This window comes from Mercenaria mercenaria, chromosome 14, assembly GCF_021730395.1.
Source record: "Mercenaria mercenaria strain notata chromosome 14, MADL_Memer_1, whole genome shotgun sequence".
In the NCBI taxonomy this organism is placed as follows: domain Eukaryota; kingdom Metazoa; phylum Mollusca; class Bivalvia; order Venerida; family Veneridae; genus Mercenaria; species Mercenaria mercenaria.
The window spans coordinates 17,247,585-17,264,517 of NC_069374.1; the positions used below are offsets into that span (position 1 = coordinate 17,247,585).

At 37.8% G+C, this 16,933-nt stretch overlaps 1 protein-coding gene across 2 annotated transcripts; it reads left to right on the forward strand.

Moving 5' to 3' along the window:
• Window positions 1-120: 120 nt before the first annotated feature.
• LOC123526461 (uncharacterized) lies at window positions 121-16,153 on the forward strand. 2 transcript variants are annotated; one of them, XM_045305617.2, is made up of 6 exons: window positions 149-493; window positions 3,465-3,530; window positions 7,017-7,102; window positions 7,562-7,679; window positions 9,369-9,427; window positions 12,761-16,153. In XM_045305617.2, exons 1-6 carry the CDS (start codon window positions 281-283, stop codon window positions 12,864-12,866), a joined length of 648 nt encoding a protein of 215 aa, XP_045161552.2. In that variant the 5' UTR covers window positions 149-280; the 3' UTR covers window positions 12,867-16,153. The 2 variants fall into 2 exon arrangements, with proteins under 2 accessions (XP_045161553.2, XP_045161552.2); XM_045305618.2 differs by lacking the exon at window positions 9,369-9,427 and having other exon boundaries at window positions 121-493.
• Window positions 16,154-16,933: the final 780 nt, after the last annotated feature.

Sequence of the window (16,933 nt, forward strand, 5' to 3'; positions counted from 1 at the left end):
TTTCGTATTTGTACAACTATAAAAAGAACAAAGAAGTATAAAATAGTTTCAAAGGCAGTCTTATATAGATAGCTTGAGTGAGGTAACGGGCGAATTTAGATTGTTTGAATTATTTTTCAGTGGGATTTTCGTTGGCTTGTTCTTGCTTATCCATTAGATAACTGCTTGGTGCGTTCGGATGGGGCGAAGGACGACAGCGGATATCGTTGGATTCAGTTAAGATACCAGGCCTTAGCATATATCTAAATCTAGTAAGCACAAGCCAGAACGTGTTTACAAAATGGCCGACATTAGTCAAAGTTTGAAGGATTACATGTCAAAAAGTCAGTCAAAAGAACCTTTACTGGGCGCTGAGAATGGATCGGGCAGTGCATTTAGTTTCGGAAAATTTAATCCATTTCGGAAATCAGAGTCTAAAGTTTATGATGATTCAAATGAAGTGGCAAACACTTGGTTTTCACAGGCCCAGAAAGACCCTCTGTGCCCTGGCCTGGTACGATAGTAATTTACGCACTTTATACTGATAATTATTTGATGATTTAATTGTTTTCATGTTATAATTTGCAATATAGTTATATTAAACTGGAATTTGTCTCTGACAAATCGCCATTTGCTCTTATTACCCTATTTCTCATTGTGAAGTGTACATCAATTCGGTCGTAGCTTATTTCGACTGCCATTTATATAAATGAATGTACAAGACATATTCCTTTTACTACTTCATTCTTCACGCGTTCAGTAGAGTGAGAATGTTTAGAACTTGTGGGGACAGCAGCAGTAACATGATGATAAATATTAACAAGAATGGAAATCATTTGTCTTGGTTCCTATGAACTACAGATAATCTGAACAGAGCAGAACAGTTTACCATTTTATTCCTCTGACAATGACAAGTAGATTTCTGTAGGTAGAATTATGGGGCATCAAAAGACTATAGTCTTAAGTCTGTCTTAAGTCTAGTTGGCATTTTGCAGTAACATGGACCACTCTAGCATAGAAGTTCATGAGCCACTCATAGTGAAAAGTAGCTTAATGAGATAATGAGAGATTTTTTATACTTTGAAGTAACTGGCATCATAATTATTTCTGATTGTCTTATCTGTTAAGGTATGGCTTAATTTACCAGATTTGATTGTTTAACCAGTGCTGAACTGCAACAACTGTGCACAAACTCCCCGTGAGACACAGATGTTTATAAATAACAATATAAAAAATCCCTGAGACAGATTTATTTTGCTAACTTTTAAATAGCCTGATTTTAGAGCCACATGAAAAATGAAAGAAAAATTGAACCACTTTTATGAAATGGTGGGAAATTGCAGAGTATGAGTGACTCTTGGTAAGAATTGAAAAACGTGTTAAGACTGTGAAAGTCATTTAGTTAATCCCCACCACGCTGTCCATCCTTCCTTCCGTCCGTAACAATTGTGTCACCTCCATATAACTTAAAACCCTTGAAGGATTTTCATGAAACTTAGGTCAAATGGTTACCTCATCAAGACGATGTGCAGAACTTATGAGTCAGCCATGTCGACTCATGCTCAAGGTCAAAGGTTTGAGCCTTCCATTTTGTGTCCACACTGTATCTCCTAAACCCCTTGGAGGATTTTCATGAAACTTGGGTCAAATGATCACCTCATCAAGATGATGTGCAGAACTGATGAGTCAGTCATGTCAGCTCAAGGTCAAGGTCACAATTCGAGGTCAAAGGTTTGAGCCTTCCATTTTGTGTCCGCTCTGTATCTCCTAAACCTCTTGAAGGATTGAAACATGGGTCAAATGATCACCGTATCAAGACGATTTGCAGAACTCCTGTGTCCGCCATATTGACTCAAGGTCAAGGTCACAACTCAAGGTCAAAGGTTTGAGCCTTCCAATTTGTGTCTGCGTTATATCTCCTCGAACCCTTGAAGGATTTTAATATTACTTGGCTGTAATATTCCATTTATCAAGACGATGTGCATAACTCAAAATTTGCTCATGCCAACTCAAGGTCAAGGTACAACTCAAATGTTTGAGCCTTCAATTTCCTGTCCTCTCCTTTTCTGCTAAACCACTTGAAGGATTTTCTTGAAACTTTGGTCAAATGTTCACCTTATTGAGTTGGTTTGCAAAAACCATGAGTCACCCATGCAGGCTCAAGGTCAAGGTCACAAGTTAAGGTATTGATGTCATCATACATGGACTATAAAATATACTTAACTTAGAAAAACTTCATTAATAACATTCTAGAGGCCACATTTTCCTACTAGATCTTCATAAAACTTTGTCAGAATGTTTGCCCATATGAATTTTGTTTCAAATTCAAAACTGGGTTACCTGAGGTCTTAAACTAGGTTAGTAGGTCAAATCCTAGAAAAAAACATTATTAAAACTCTAGAGGCCATATTTTCTATTTGATCATCATTATTCTTTGTTAAAATGTTTGTCTCTATGAAATCCCATCCGGCCTGTTAAAAATTGGGATACCTTAGGTGAACAACTAGGTCACTAGGTTAAATCTTAGAAAAACCTTGTTAACACTCTATAGGCCACATTTTATACTTCATCATTATGAATCTTAGAATGTTTTTCTCAACAAAATGGAAGTCATTTTCAAAAGTGGTTTACTTGAGGTCAAAAATAAGGCCACTAGTTACTAGGTTCAATCATCCGCCCACTTAGCTGAATAGGGAGAGCGCCGATCTATGGATCGCAGAGTTGTGAGTTCAGTCCTCAGGCGGGCTGTATGTTCTCCAGGACGATTTGATAAAAGACATTGTGTCTGAAATCATTCATCCTCCACCTCTGATTCATGTGGGGAAGTTGGCAGTTACTTGCGAAGAACAGGTTTGCACTGGTTCATCCAGGAACACTGGTTAAGTTAACTGCCCGCCGTTACTTAACTAAAATACTGTTGAAAAATGGCATTAAACCCAAAACAAACAAACAAACAAAACTAGGTTAAATCATAAGAAAAAAACCCTTCTTAATCTTAACACTCTAGATTGAGGCTACATTTTCTGTTTGATGTTCATAAATATTTGAGCCGCGCCATGAGAAAACCAACATTTGAAATCAGCATAGATCCAGACCAGCCTGCGCATCCGCGCAATCTAGTCAGGATCCATGCCATTCGCTTTCAAAGCCTACTGCAGTTAGAGAACCTGTTAGCGAACAGCATGGATCCTGACCAGACTGCGCGGATGCTGGTCGCAAAGCCACTATGTTGGTTTTCTCATGGTGCTGCTCATATATATATCTGCTTAAAAATTTCCAAGAGGCATAACCTCGAGCACACACAGTGATTATGATCCATCCGTGTTGCCCCAGCTCCATTATTAGATATACTGGAACCGATGGTAACAAAACTGACAAGGCTCTTGAATTGTAACTGAAAGAAGTGATGTGCCAATAGAAAATTCTGATTTACTTTAGAAAAAGTCAAAATGAATGATCATATGTTATTGTGTCTTTGATTTCAGACAAAGAAGCAAAGAATTCTAGGGTTTGTGATCTGTCTGCTGATGGGGACTTTCTGTTTCTCTTTGGTATGTTGACCAAGACATTACCTTTCTAGCATAATTTTTATGTTTATGAACAGACTAAAAAATTTGACTTGAAGCCATTGGCTCATCAATATGTAGTAATTGAAAAATGTAGTAGTGATTTAGCTCATAGGTGCATTAATTTTGTAGAAGTACATTTTGGATACTGTAAAAACAGTGAAATGACTTCTTAAAATAACAAATATTGAAATTTTAATTTCTTCATTTAAATGCATTCTTGAAGCATTTTGTGCTGAAGATAAAGTGATAATTAATATTTATTGTTTATTATTATTATAACTGCCATGATAGCCTAGTGGTAGAGCATCCGCTTTAAGTGCGGGAGATCGTGGGTTCGATCCCCAGCCGCATCATACCAAACTTGAAAAATGGTACCAGTAACTCCCTTGCTTGGTGCTCGGCATTAAAAGGGAAACTGGCCTCTTTTCTCATTCCCTCATAGCAATGGATTCCACCAATAATGAAGTGTCTGATTAATATAAGTTGTAGAACTTGCTTCACAATCAACCTAAAATAGATAAATATTTATTGCTACAACTCTTCTCAAGTTTACATACATAAATAATATATACATAAATAATGATTAATAAAATGCAGAGTTTATATAACTTTCCTGTAATTTCAGAGACTGGATATGGAATATTTCCATGTGCTTTTTTGAAACTTCTCAGACCAGTTTAATGTAGTATTACCAGATATACTATTTGTTAATCCCCCGCCGTGGCGGAGGGATTATAGGCAGGGCTCCGGAAATTTTGATAACTCAATCGGTCTGAAACGAAAATCCTGACATCGGCGCTACCCCACCCACCGCATTCCCAATATTACATATTTTGTAAAACGTGATAGGGTAAAGAAATAAGCATGTCATGCATTAAAACTGAGTTACCAGTCACCGCGCGTTACCATACAATGAAGACAGTTATTCAGTGTTATGTGTGATCGTTACTTTGTTTAAATTTCGATGTTTTTCCGAGATAATATGAGGCATTGACACCGTGTGCGTAACTAGTCTAAAAGCCAACGCACGTGACTTCGATACCGTATACACGGCAGATACTTCGTGATGTTTCCTCATTCTTTGACGGAATTCTATAAATTTCTATAAAATACAATGCGTCAAAGTGAGTTACACGACACATATTCTCTGCTAAACAGCCTAAGTATTTAAAGAATACTCTGCCGCGGACCGAATGTGTACGTTATGTGAACGCTGAGATCGAATTTCCCGCATGTATAGCACCAAAACGTCAAGCGGGTTGGCCACGGATATTTCATTTCACTTACGTTGTACTTCAATAAGCAACTACATTTTATAAAGTTATATGTTCTCTTCTCTGATGTAAACAAAATTTCATTTTGAAACGTTTTTTTAAAAGACCGATTTGATAAACAGTGCCACTCCGGTTTTCTTTATCATTCGTGGTTGCCCGTCCATTTTTATCTTTTTTGTACAGTCGGGTTGCAAAGACGATTTTCTGCATTTGTTTCAGCTGGAGCCCCAACCAATGAATCATGTAATTTTTTCAAATCAAGTAATTATAAAAATTATTTTTATCGGTTTTCCGTGTGATGTCTCATTAAATCAATGACCTGTAATGTACAATTATAGCTCTTTGATTAAATGCAGCGACCATTTGTTTGTTACCGTGATCAAACATAGCCTTTTGAAATAAACCATCCGTCGGATTCTAAATAAAAGAAGTGGATCCCCGTCGAAATGATGTGGATCCAGTCAGAAACGTTAGGAAACCAGTCAAAATGTTTAATACACCGCAGTCGGCTGTCTGCAAACATTAAAGGAGGTGCCGCGCGAGCACTGATTGCGTCACGCGCTAATTACGGACCGATTATCAAAGTGACAATCAGACCGATTGACACGTTTATTGATTATCTGAAGGTGCGACCAACAATTTCCTACTTGGCAGGTGATCGTGTATTGAGATATCGGACCGAAATTTATACTTTTCTCCATTTTTACGCGACCGATTTTATTCGTTTTTTCACTTTACGAATCGGTCTGAAAAGTCAAAAATCGGTCCAAAACCGACAAACCGGCAAATTTCCGAAGCCCTGATTATAGGAATGGTCTGTGTCCTTCCGTCCGTAACAAAATCGTGTCCGGTCCATATCTCCTAAACCCCTTGAAGGATTTTCATGAAACTTGGGTCAAATGATCACCTCATCAAGACGATGTGCAGAACCCATGAGTCAGCCTTGTCGGTTCAAGGTCAAGGTCACAACTCAAGGTCAAAGGTTTGAGCCTTCCATTTTGTGTCCGCTCTATATCTCATAAACCCCTTGAAGGAATTTTATAAAACTTGGGTCAAATGATCACCTCATCAAGACAATGTGCAGAACCCATGAGTCAGCCATGCCGGCTCAAGGTCAAGGTCACAACTTAGGGTCAAAGGTTTTGAGCCTTCCATGTTGTGTCCGCTCTATATCTTCTAAACTCCTTGAAGGATTTTCATGAAACTTGGGTCAAATGATTACCTCATCAAGACGATGTGCAGAACCCATGGGTCAGCCTTGTCGGCTCAAGGTCAAGGTCACAACTCAAGGTCAAAGGTTTGAGCCTTCCATTTTGTGTCCGCTCTATATCTCCTAAACTCCTTGAAGGAATTTTATCAAACTTGGGTCAAATGATCACCTCATCAAGACGATGTGCAGAACCCATGAATCAGTCATGCCGGGTCAAGGTCAAGGTCACAACTTAGGGTCATAGGTTTGAGCCTTCCATTTTGTGTCCGCTCTATATCTCCTAAACTCCTTGAAGGATTTTCATCAAACTTGGGTCAAACGATCACCTCATCAAGGCGATGTGCAGAACTTATGAGTCAGCTATGTCGGCTCAAGGTCAAGGTCACAACTGAAGGTCAAAGGTTTGAGCCTTACATTTCGTGTCCGCTCTATATCTCCTAAACCCCTTGAAGGAATTTTATAAAACTTGGGTAAAATGATTACCTCATCAAAACGATGTGCAGAAATTATGAGTCAACCATGCCAGCTCAAGGTCAAGGTCACAACTAAGGGTCGAAGGTTTGAGCCTTCCATTTTGTGTCCACTCTGTATCTCCTAAACCCCTTGAAGGATTTTCATCAAACTTGGGTCAAATGATCACCTCATCAAGAACTCATGAGTCAGCCATGTCAACTCAAGGTCAAGGTCACAACTGAAGGTCAAAGGTTTCAGCTCTGTATCTCCTAAACCCCTTGAAGGATTTTCATGAAACTTGGGTCAAATGATCACCTCATCAAGACGTTGTGCAGAATTCATGAGTCAGCCATGTCAATTCAAGGTCAAGGTCACAGCTAAAATCAAAGGTTTACCCTTTCACTATCCATAGCAGTGGCGGGGGATTTAGCTGTCTTTCAGACTGCCTTGTTTATATTAAGTAGAGTGTCCTTGATTGAAACTATGAAGAAACATGACATTGTACATTCCGAACTTTTTATTTGATTACAGGCTTGCTTGTATATACCAATATTGATTCTGAAAGCTCGGAAGTTTGCCATGCTGTACACAGTTGGGAGCTTATTCATCATTTTTAGGTAAAGTAAAGTTTCTTGTTTAGGGTGGGTAGTTGACGAAAGTCCCCATCTCAGATGATCTGGAATGGATTGAACAATTTACTTCCAGTCCAGGGCAGGTGTCATATTTACCTCTCCAGCGTCGAGTCAAAGCCAGTACTACTGGAAACAGTACCACTTTTAGTAAATCTCCAAACACTGAACACTAGTCGGGATATCAGCAGTGACTTTGAATCAAAGCCTGATTTGTAAATTTAGATTCATTTAAACTCATTATATATCAAATTTTAGATACTGAAACTGAAAGGAGGGGAAAGAAATTTTCCCCTGCAGTACTAATGCTACTGTTTGCATGATGTTTGCTAAAAAAGACAGTTAAGACAAAGAAACATTCAGGTCATTCTTTTGTTGGTTCACACACTATAAATAAAGACTTCATTAATCTATCATAGATTTGCTATTTACTTTTGTATGTTTCAGTTTTTCCATGTTATGGGGACCCATGAATCACATAAAACATTTACTAGCAGTAGAAAGATTACCATTCACATCTGTGTATTTTGGCACAATGTTTGCAACAATATATTTTTCAATATGGGTAAGTTGTTTTTCGTATTTAGTTTGATAGAACTCTGAAAAATCTGAATTGTTCCCTCGGCATGAAACTGTTATATCTTCTTTAGGTATGTATTGTTACAATAATTTTCATCTACTTAACCCTTACCATCCTAAATTTCTATAATGAACTTGTCCATCTTCCAATTTGGACAGTACCATTAACTGTTGAAAGGGGTGCTTACCAAAAAGATACTGGCTGAATATCGAACAGTGCAGATCATGATCAGACTGCACGGTTGTGCAGGCTGATCATAATCCACACTGGTCGCAAAAGCAAAACCAGTCGTGTCCAGCATGGTTAGGGTTAAGGTGCATAGCACCAATTTGTCAGTTATCTGCTATGAGGCTTTTAAAGGAGTTGCATAAAATATCATCAGAGAGACCCTCAATTAATTAAATTTTGATGTGAAGTTGATAAAATCTTAAAGAAGATCTTTTGGAAGCATGTAATGCACCCAAGCATCCCTCAAATCATCTAGCACTAGCTTACATAGAATTCTGTAACACAGATATTGAATGGACTCCATGATGTGAAAAGACCAGAAAATATGACAACATTGTATCCAAGTCTCAGCATTAGTCTTGATCAACAAACTTTTTTATGTCCAACAGAAACATCTTTTGTTTTACTTTGAGAGGTTATTTGGATTTGAACGGTATTTCAATCATTTTGCTGTTCTAAGTCACTTAACCTACGGTAGTGTATACAAGCTTGAAAGTAGTAACTGACAACATCTCCATTTATGTAACTGAAAACTTCTTCTCCTTGGTATCTTTAATATCATTTTATTGATAAATGAATCCATGCAATAATACACTCTTGAGGGTGTGAACCCTACAATAGTTGTCTTGTGAGGTAGCCTTCCAGCTCACCTTTGGAAGATTACTGGTCTACTCCAGTGAGTGTCCGTGGAGGCCCCTGGTGTTTTCTCCACCGGTAAAAGGTGTAAAGTTGCCATAAGATAGAACTGTTTCTGTGTGACTTAAAAAAAAACCCAAAAGGAAGTGTTCTAATGGGTGGACAATGTACAGCACTGTAAATGTAATGCAGGTCATAAATTTATACAAAGTCAGCAAACTGTAAAAATTGTTGCCAGCTTGTCATGGAATGAGTGCCCCAAAGTGGACTTTCAATTAACACACGCACGTTTGTGAGCTTACCAGTAGTGTATTAATGTACAGCAGTTATTTTAAGATCCCTTAAACAGATTTAATTAGTTGCAGTAAAGAACTGTAGCCAGAACTGCGTTTATCAGATACCTACAAATTCTCTGTCTCAAATACAGCATGTACTTTATTAATGAATACAAAACCCTGTATTCAACTCCCATTGGGTTACAGAAAAATGTTCAATAAGAATTGATGTAATAATGGCGTCTCAGTGTTCCAAATAGTCCACTGTTTCAAACAAGTTTTCCGACATTTTTATTTAAAATTATAGTGAATTTTGGCTGATACTAGAAATAGGTATATGTGTATAATGAAAAGGTTGTTTAAACAGTGCCTTGGTCAGCAATAATGCAATTGGCTCTCGTGGATTTTGCCAGGCTGGATCACACACGGCGCTAAGTGCCTTGTGGGGTCCAGGCTTAACTAAATCCACCCGAGCCATATGCAATATTGTAGATCAGTGAACTGTAATGATAACCCTAAATTTGTTTATTTTCAGGTAAAAAGTACAATATTTACAGTAATATTTGCAGTGATACAGATTCTTGCATTAGTTTGGTAAGCTGACATATTTTCTATACAAGAAGCTGTGACGTTCTCAATATTTACGAAACATGCATCCAACACCATGCTTAAATGCAACTTAGTGTTAATTATGTCTCCCCCAGGAGACATATTGTTTTTGCCCTGTCCGTCCGTCCGTCCGTCCTTCCGTCACACTTCATTTCCAAGCAATAACTGGAGAACCATTCGACCTAGAACCTTCAAACTTCATAGGGTTGTAGGGCTGCTGGAGTAGACGACCCCTATTGTTTTTGGGGTCACTCCGTCAAAGGTCAAGGTCACAGGGGCCTGAACATTGAAAACCATTTCCGATCAATAACTAGAGAACCACTTGACCCAGAATGTTGAAACTTCATAGGATGATTGGCCATGAAGAGTAGATGACCCCTATTGATTTTGGGGTCACTCCGTCAAAGGTCAAGGTCACAGGGGCCTGAACATTGAAAACCATTTCCGATCAATAACTAGAGAACCACTTGACCCAGAATGTTGAAACTTCATAGGATGATTGTTCATGAAGAGTAAATGACCCCTATTGATTTTGGGGTCACTCCATCAAAGGTCAAAGGGGCCTGAACATTGAAAACCATTTCCGATCAATAACTAGAGAACCACTTGACCCAGAATGTTAAAACTTCATGGGATGTTTGATCATGAAGAGTAGATGACCCCTATTGATTTTGGGGTCACTCCATCAAAGGTCAAGGTCACAGGGGCCTGAACATGGAAAACCATTTCCGATCAATAACTAGAGAACCACTTGACCTAGAATGTTGAAACTTCATAGGATGATTGTGCATGCAAAGTAGATGACCCCTATCGATTTTGGGGTCACTCCGTTAAAGGTCAAGGTCACAGGGGCCTGAACATTGAAAACCATTTCCAGTCAGTAACTTGAGAACCACTTGACCCAGAATGTTGAAACTTAATAAGATGATAGGTCATGCAGAGTAGATGACCCCTAACGATTTTGGGGTCACTCTGTGAAAGGTCAAGGTCACAGGGGCCTGAACATTGAAAACCATTTCCGGTCAGTAACTTGAGAACCACTTGACCCAGAATGTTGAAACTTCATAGGATGATTGGTCATGCAGAGTAGATGACCCCTAATGATTTTAGGGTCACTCTGTTAAAGGTCAAGGCCACAGGGGCCTGAACATGGAAAACCATTTCCAATCAATAACTTGAGAACCTCTCAATCCAGAATGTTGAAACTTCATAGGAGGATTGTTCATGCAGAGTAAATGACCCCTATTGTTTTTGGGGTCACTCCGTTAAAGGTCAAGGTCACAGAGGCCTGAACATTGATAACCAGTTCCAATCAATAACTTGAGAACCACTTGACCCAGAATGTTGAAACTTCATAGGATGATTGAACATGCAGAGTAGATGACCCTATTGATTTTGGGGTCAGTCTATTAAAGGTCAAGGTCACAGTGGCCTGTTCATGTAAAATCATTTTTTGGAAATAACTTGAGAACCACTTGACCTACAATGTTGAAACTTAATAGGATGATTGGACATGCAGAGTAGATGACCCCTATTTATTTTAAGGTCACTTGATCAAAGGTCAAGGTCACAGGAGCCTGAACAGTGACTTGAGAACCACTAGGCCAAGAGTGTTGAAATTTAGCGGGATGACTGGACATGCCAAGTAGATGATCCCTATTGCAGCCAACCATCAGTGTCTCTTCGACTTTCGCTCCTGACCCCTATTGACTTCTTGCCTATAGGACTTTGCATTGGGGGAGACATGTGCTTTTTTACAAAAGCATTTTCTAGTTGACTTCGCATTTCTTTCTCTGCCAGCAGTGTTGATTTACTGAAAAGGTTTCGAGTCTTTTTTTATACGTCCGAAGGAACATTATTATGTTATACACCTGGTGTCCACTCTAGGGAGCACATTTTCTACCTGATCTTCATAAATATTGAATATTTGTCAGAATATTTGTCTCAGTGAAATCTAGACAGAGATAAAATTGGATTATTATATACTCATTTATAAACTCCATTAAGTTTCAATGGATTAACCTGAAATGTCACTATTTTTCCATATTGACGTTCAAATTTCATATCGGGTGTATGACATCAGTTTCATGCATCTCGTTGCGTTTAAAAGATCTTTAACGACGATATTTACAGTTGCACTCGGGCTTAAGAATAAATTTATATCATTTACATAATAATTTTAAGTATAAATGTGTATGTAATAAAAAGATTATTAGATTTGCATCGAGAAATATGCACTCATTCTTTCGCAGAATAGTACTGCGCTCCTAAAGTCGTGCAATATTTCCGCTGTAGAACTCAATACAAATCTAATAACCTGTAAGTATCTGAAGTCGAAAACTAGGTCACAAGTTCAAGTCATAGAACAACCTTGTTAGCACTTCAGAGGTCACACTATAATTTGATCTCCATAGGATTTTGTGAGACTGTTTGTCTTTGTGAAATGTAGGTCAGGTTTGAATGTGGTTTATCTTGGTTCAGTAACTAGGTCACTAGCTAAAATCATAGAAAAAACTGTTAACATTTTGAAAACTCGAGAGACCACATTTTCTGCATGATTTTCTAAAATGTCAAAATATTTGTCTAGGTAAAGGACTATCTTAAGTAAAAAAAAAAAAAGATTGGTCACTATGATAAATCATAGAAAATTCTTTTAAACACACAAGAGGTCACATTTTCTACTAGAAGCCATATTCAGTATCTTACTTTTGATGAATGTCTGTATAAAATATAAGTGAAGTACACCACTCTGTCAACTAGAGACCAAAACTAGGTCAAATCACTAACAAACCTGATAAATGTTCTACCTGATTTACATAAAAAAACATTGTCAGATTGTTTCTTGTAATGAAATGAGCCGTGCCATGGGAAAACCAACATAGTGGTTTTGCGACCCGCATGGATCCAGACCAGCCTGCGCATCCGCGCAGTCTGGTCAGGATCCATGCTGTTCGCTTTTAAAGCCTATTGGAATAGGAGAAACTGTTAGCGAACAGCATGGATCCTGACCAGACTGCGCGGATGCGCAGACTGGTCTGGATCCATGCTGGTCGCAAAGCCACTATGTTGGTTTTCTCATGGCACAGCTCAAATCTAGGTCAAGTTGGATACTAGGTTACCTGTGATAATACCTAGGACGTGTGAGCGATACAGGGTCTTAATGACCCTCTTATTTAAACAACAACAAAATTTATGAAATTGGTCAATTTTAAAAATGATAGTTTGGCAAAATGGATATATTTGTGCATTACATATTTGTGAGAGTTGTTTCCCTTTTATTTTCAGGTATGTCATGACTTATTTCCCTTCTATTTGCAGGTATATCATGAGTTATATCCCTGGGGGACAGACTGGAATGAAATTTTTCTCAAAAATATTTTATGCAGCTGCATCAAAAACCACACAAAACATTCTGCCAGTATAGCACAATCTGATAGTCATGTGACTTTTTTCATCCAAGGGCAACTACTGTGATTGTGCATTGACAAGTTTGGTAACTCTGAAAAGAAAACAATGATAAGGCAATGATGTGACAGGAACAAATGGGAGGAAATGGATATACTTCCAAGGATGGCACTTGGCAGTTTTGAATATAGATGTAGAGTAACAGGGTTTGAAAAAGTGTTGGCAATAACTGCCATTAACCTTGAAATGAGAGCAAACACACTTTTAGCTCATCTGACTTTGTAAAAAAATCAAGTAATTAATTTTGTCAATTTTGATAAAAGTTTTGTATAAGTCTACTTTTCTTTAAATGTATATGAGCTATAGCTTACTTGAATATAATCAGAAAAAACTCATCTTGAATTTTACCCTATGTCAAGCACTTCCAAACAAGTGTTGGCGCCAATGATTGTGCTCTTGATTTTTAATTGTAACTTGTTTAAAGGTGTATGTCTCTGGATTTATTTGATATTCTTTAAAAATTTAAGAAGATTTTTGGTTTGTTGTAATTGTGAACAAATTATAAGAACAAGAATAATACAAAATGTTCTCCAGTAAGTCCATGTCAATATTTATTTATAATGATACACATGTAATCTGAAAATTATGTAAAAAATGCTTTCTGCTGTGTTAGTCATACAGTAAGAGAGTTATTGTCCACATTGGTTAAACTGAAAAAGTCCAATTGAGCCATGCCATGAGAAAACCAACATAGTGGGTTTGCGACTAGCATAGATCCAGACCAGCCTGCGCATCCTCGCAGTCTGGTCAGGATCCATGCTGTTCGCTGTTAGCTTCTCTAATTCCATTAGGCTTTGAAAGCGAACAGTATGGATCCTGACCAGACTGCGCAGATGCGCAGGCTGGTCTGGATCCATGCTTGTCGCAAAGCCACTATGTTGGTTTTCTCATGGCACGGCTCAATTTATATCTCGTTACTAATCTTAAGATGTTCAATGCTCATAGTGACAGTTTTCATTAATGTGACAAATTATGAAATTATCTGCAATATTCCCAGAGTTATGCCCTTTTTATTATTAAGTTTTTAATTTTAATAGAAATTTTGGTTAAAGTTTTTATGAAGTCCAATATCATCTTCTTTACTTAACATATTCACTTCAGACTTTCTGTTCTTGCACTTAGTGACAATTTACATTAATGTGACAAGATTTGTATCTCTACCTGCAGTTTTTATGCCTCTTTTTACCTCACGTGAGCTAGAGGCTCAAGGTGAGCTTTTGTGACTGCTTGATGACCGTCGTGCGTAGTGCATCAAGTGCCAACAATTTCTATAAAAATCTTCTTGAAAACCACTGGACAGATTTACACCAAACTTCACAGGAATGATTCTTGGGTGGCCCCCTTTCAAAATTGCCCAAAGAATTGAAATCCATGCAGAACACTTTAAATATCTTCTTGTCCAAAACCTCAAGGCATAGAGCCTTGCTATTTGGCTTGTGACATCATCTAATGGTCCTCTATGAATATTGCTTAAATTATGCCCCTGGGGTGAAAAGAGGCCTCACTCTGGGGTCCCAAGTTTTATATAAACTTATATAGGAAAAAACTTTAAAGATCTTCTTGTCTGAAACCACAACACCTAGACCTTTGATATTTGGTATGTGGCATTGCCTTGTGGTCCTCTACCAAGATTGTTCAAATTGTTACCCTTTGGTGAAAAGAGGCCACGCCCTGGGGATCCCAAGTTTTACATAGGCTTATAATGGAAATAACTTTAAAAATCTTCCTATCTGAAATCACAACACCTAGTCCTTTGATACTTGGTATGTAGCATTGCCTTGTGGTACTCTGCCATGATTGTTCAAATTGTTACCCTTGGATGAAAAGAGGCCATGCCCAGGAGGTCCCAAGTTTTACATACGCTTATAATGGAAAAAAAAACTTTAAAAATCTTCTTGTATGAAACTGCAAGGCCTAGGCTTTTGATATTTGGTATGTTGCATTGCCTAGTTGTCCTCTACCAAGATTATTCAAATTATGCCGCTGAGTTGAAAAGAGGCCCCACCCAGGGGTCATAAGTTTACATGGACTTATATAGCAAAATTCTTTTAAAAATCTTCTTGCCTGAAACTGCAAGGCTTAGGCTTTTGATATTTGGTACGTAGCATTGCCTAGTGGTCCTCTTCAGAAAGTGTTCAAATTATGCCTCTAGGGTGTAAAGAAGCCCTGCCTTGTGGGTCCCAAGTTTTACATAGACTTTTATAGGAAAAATCTTTAAAAATCTTCTTGACTGAAAGTTCAAGGCCTAGGCCTTTGATATTTGGTATGAAGCGTTGTGTAGTGGACCTCTAACAAGATTGTTCAAATTATGCCCCCGGGATGAAAAGGGGCGCAGCCCCGGGGGTCACTTTTTATATGACTTATATAGGAAAAAATACTTCAAAAATTATCAGATCATATTTCCTAGACTGTTTAATTATAATTACCTGGCGACCACAAGCGATTAGGTGTCACTTGACTGTGACCTTGATCTACTGACCTACTTCCTTGTTTTTTAAGATACAGCCTTGAAATTTGGATGACATGTACAGTTTTGCACACCAATCTTAAAACTGACTGACCTACTTTCTAATATTTTAGCATCAGTGTACCATTTTAAAAATGTGGCTCATATTACTCAGGTGAGCGATTCAGGGTCATCATGACCCTCTTGTTTATTATTCAGGAATTTTATAGTAACACTGGTTTTTGATTTTGGTTGAATAGGGAAGTTACTGTGTTATATATAGTAACACTGGTTTGATTGGTTGAATAGGGAAGTTACTGTGGTATATATAGTAACACAGGTTTGATTGGTTGAATTGGGAAGTTACTGCGGTATGTTCCCTTGGGTTGTATATTGAAATTGATCAGTAATGAAAATGAACTTGGAATGTTCTGGATAAATATGGAAATCATAAACAGGACATATTTAACTTTAGCTCAGTAAATTTTATTGTGAAACTATAGACCAGTCAGTAGCACAAACTGTTGACTGGGGATTTATATTTGGGATCATTTAGAAGTGAACAAAATTGCGACTCTTTATATAAATGGACAGTTCATAGTAAGTGCTATTGGCTGGTCTATAATTCTACTCTGAATTTTGCAGTGATAAAGTTTAAAGTTGAAGGAAGAAATTATGAAAATTTATTTCTGATGCCAGTAGTGTAAATTTGACTATTGACCATCAAGCCATTCAATTTGTTAATACTAATGTATGTATTTAGAAAATGATGTTTTGAAATAAACTATTTTAAAAAATTACTTTTAAATTCTTCAACTTCACAGCAGCTGTGTTTTAATACATTTACATACGAACTGTTTAGTATTTGTATCTGTCAATTGTTAAGAGAATTGAACTAGCCACTTATGGAAATGTTACCTTTTACTGGACAAATTAGAAATAGAAACCCTAGAACAAGCACACATACCATATATATAGGCAAAGATTTAAAGTTGTCAAGATAGCAAACAAGTACAACATAAGCTCATGTGAGCTTTTGAAACGACCAGCAAGTTTTGGTGTGTTTCTTAAACCAGCTAAAAAGATACAACTTGTATTTTAAACAGAAAAAAAAAGATGCCAGTAATATTCAAGTTCTTGGAGGCATGCAGTGCCAATACACTTTATCAAAGAGGTACATGTAGTTACTTCCTAAATACATGTATGATCAAATTGTTACACCTATAACCAACAATTTCCTCCCATTACATCCATGACAGGGCATCATGTCCCATTAGACACATGGCTGACATTCACCAACTGCACGTGTGAGCGACATTCACCTCCTGCTACACCTATGACTGGCATTCTCTTCAGTTTGCACTCGTTACTCTACATTTACTTCCTGTTAGACTCGTGAATGACATTCACTTCGCTTAAAGTGGCATTCAAAGGCTTCTACTATATATCCTATACAGTAAGAGCATCACAGATGGCATGGCCATAGACAGTGCCTGTGGTCGGTCCTATACATTATGAGCGTCACACATGGTGATGTCATTGTCAATGCATGTGGTCGATCCTATACATTATGAGCATCA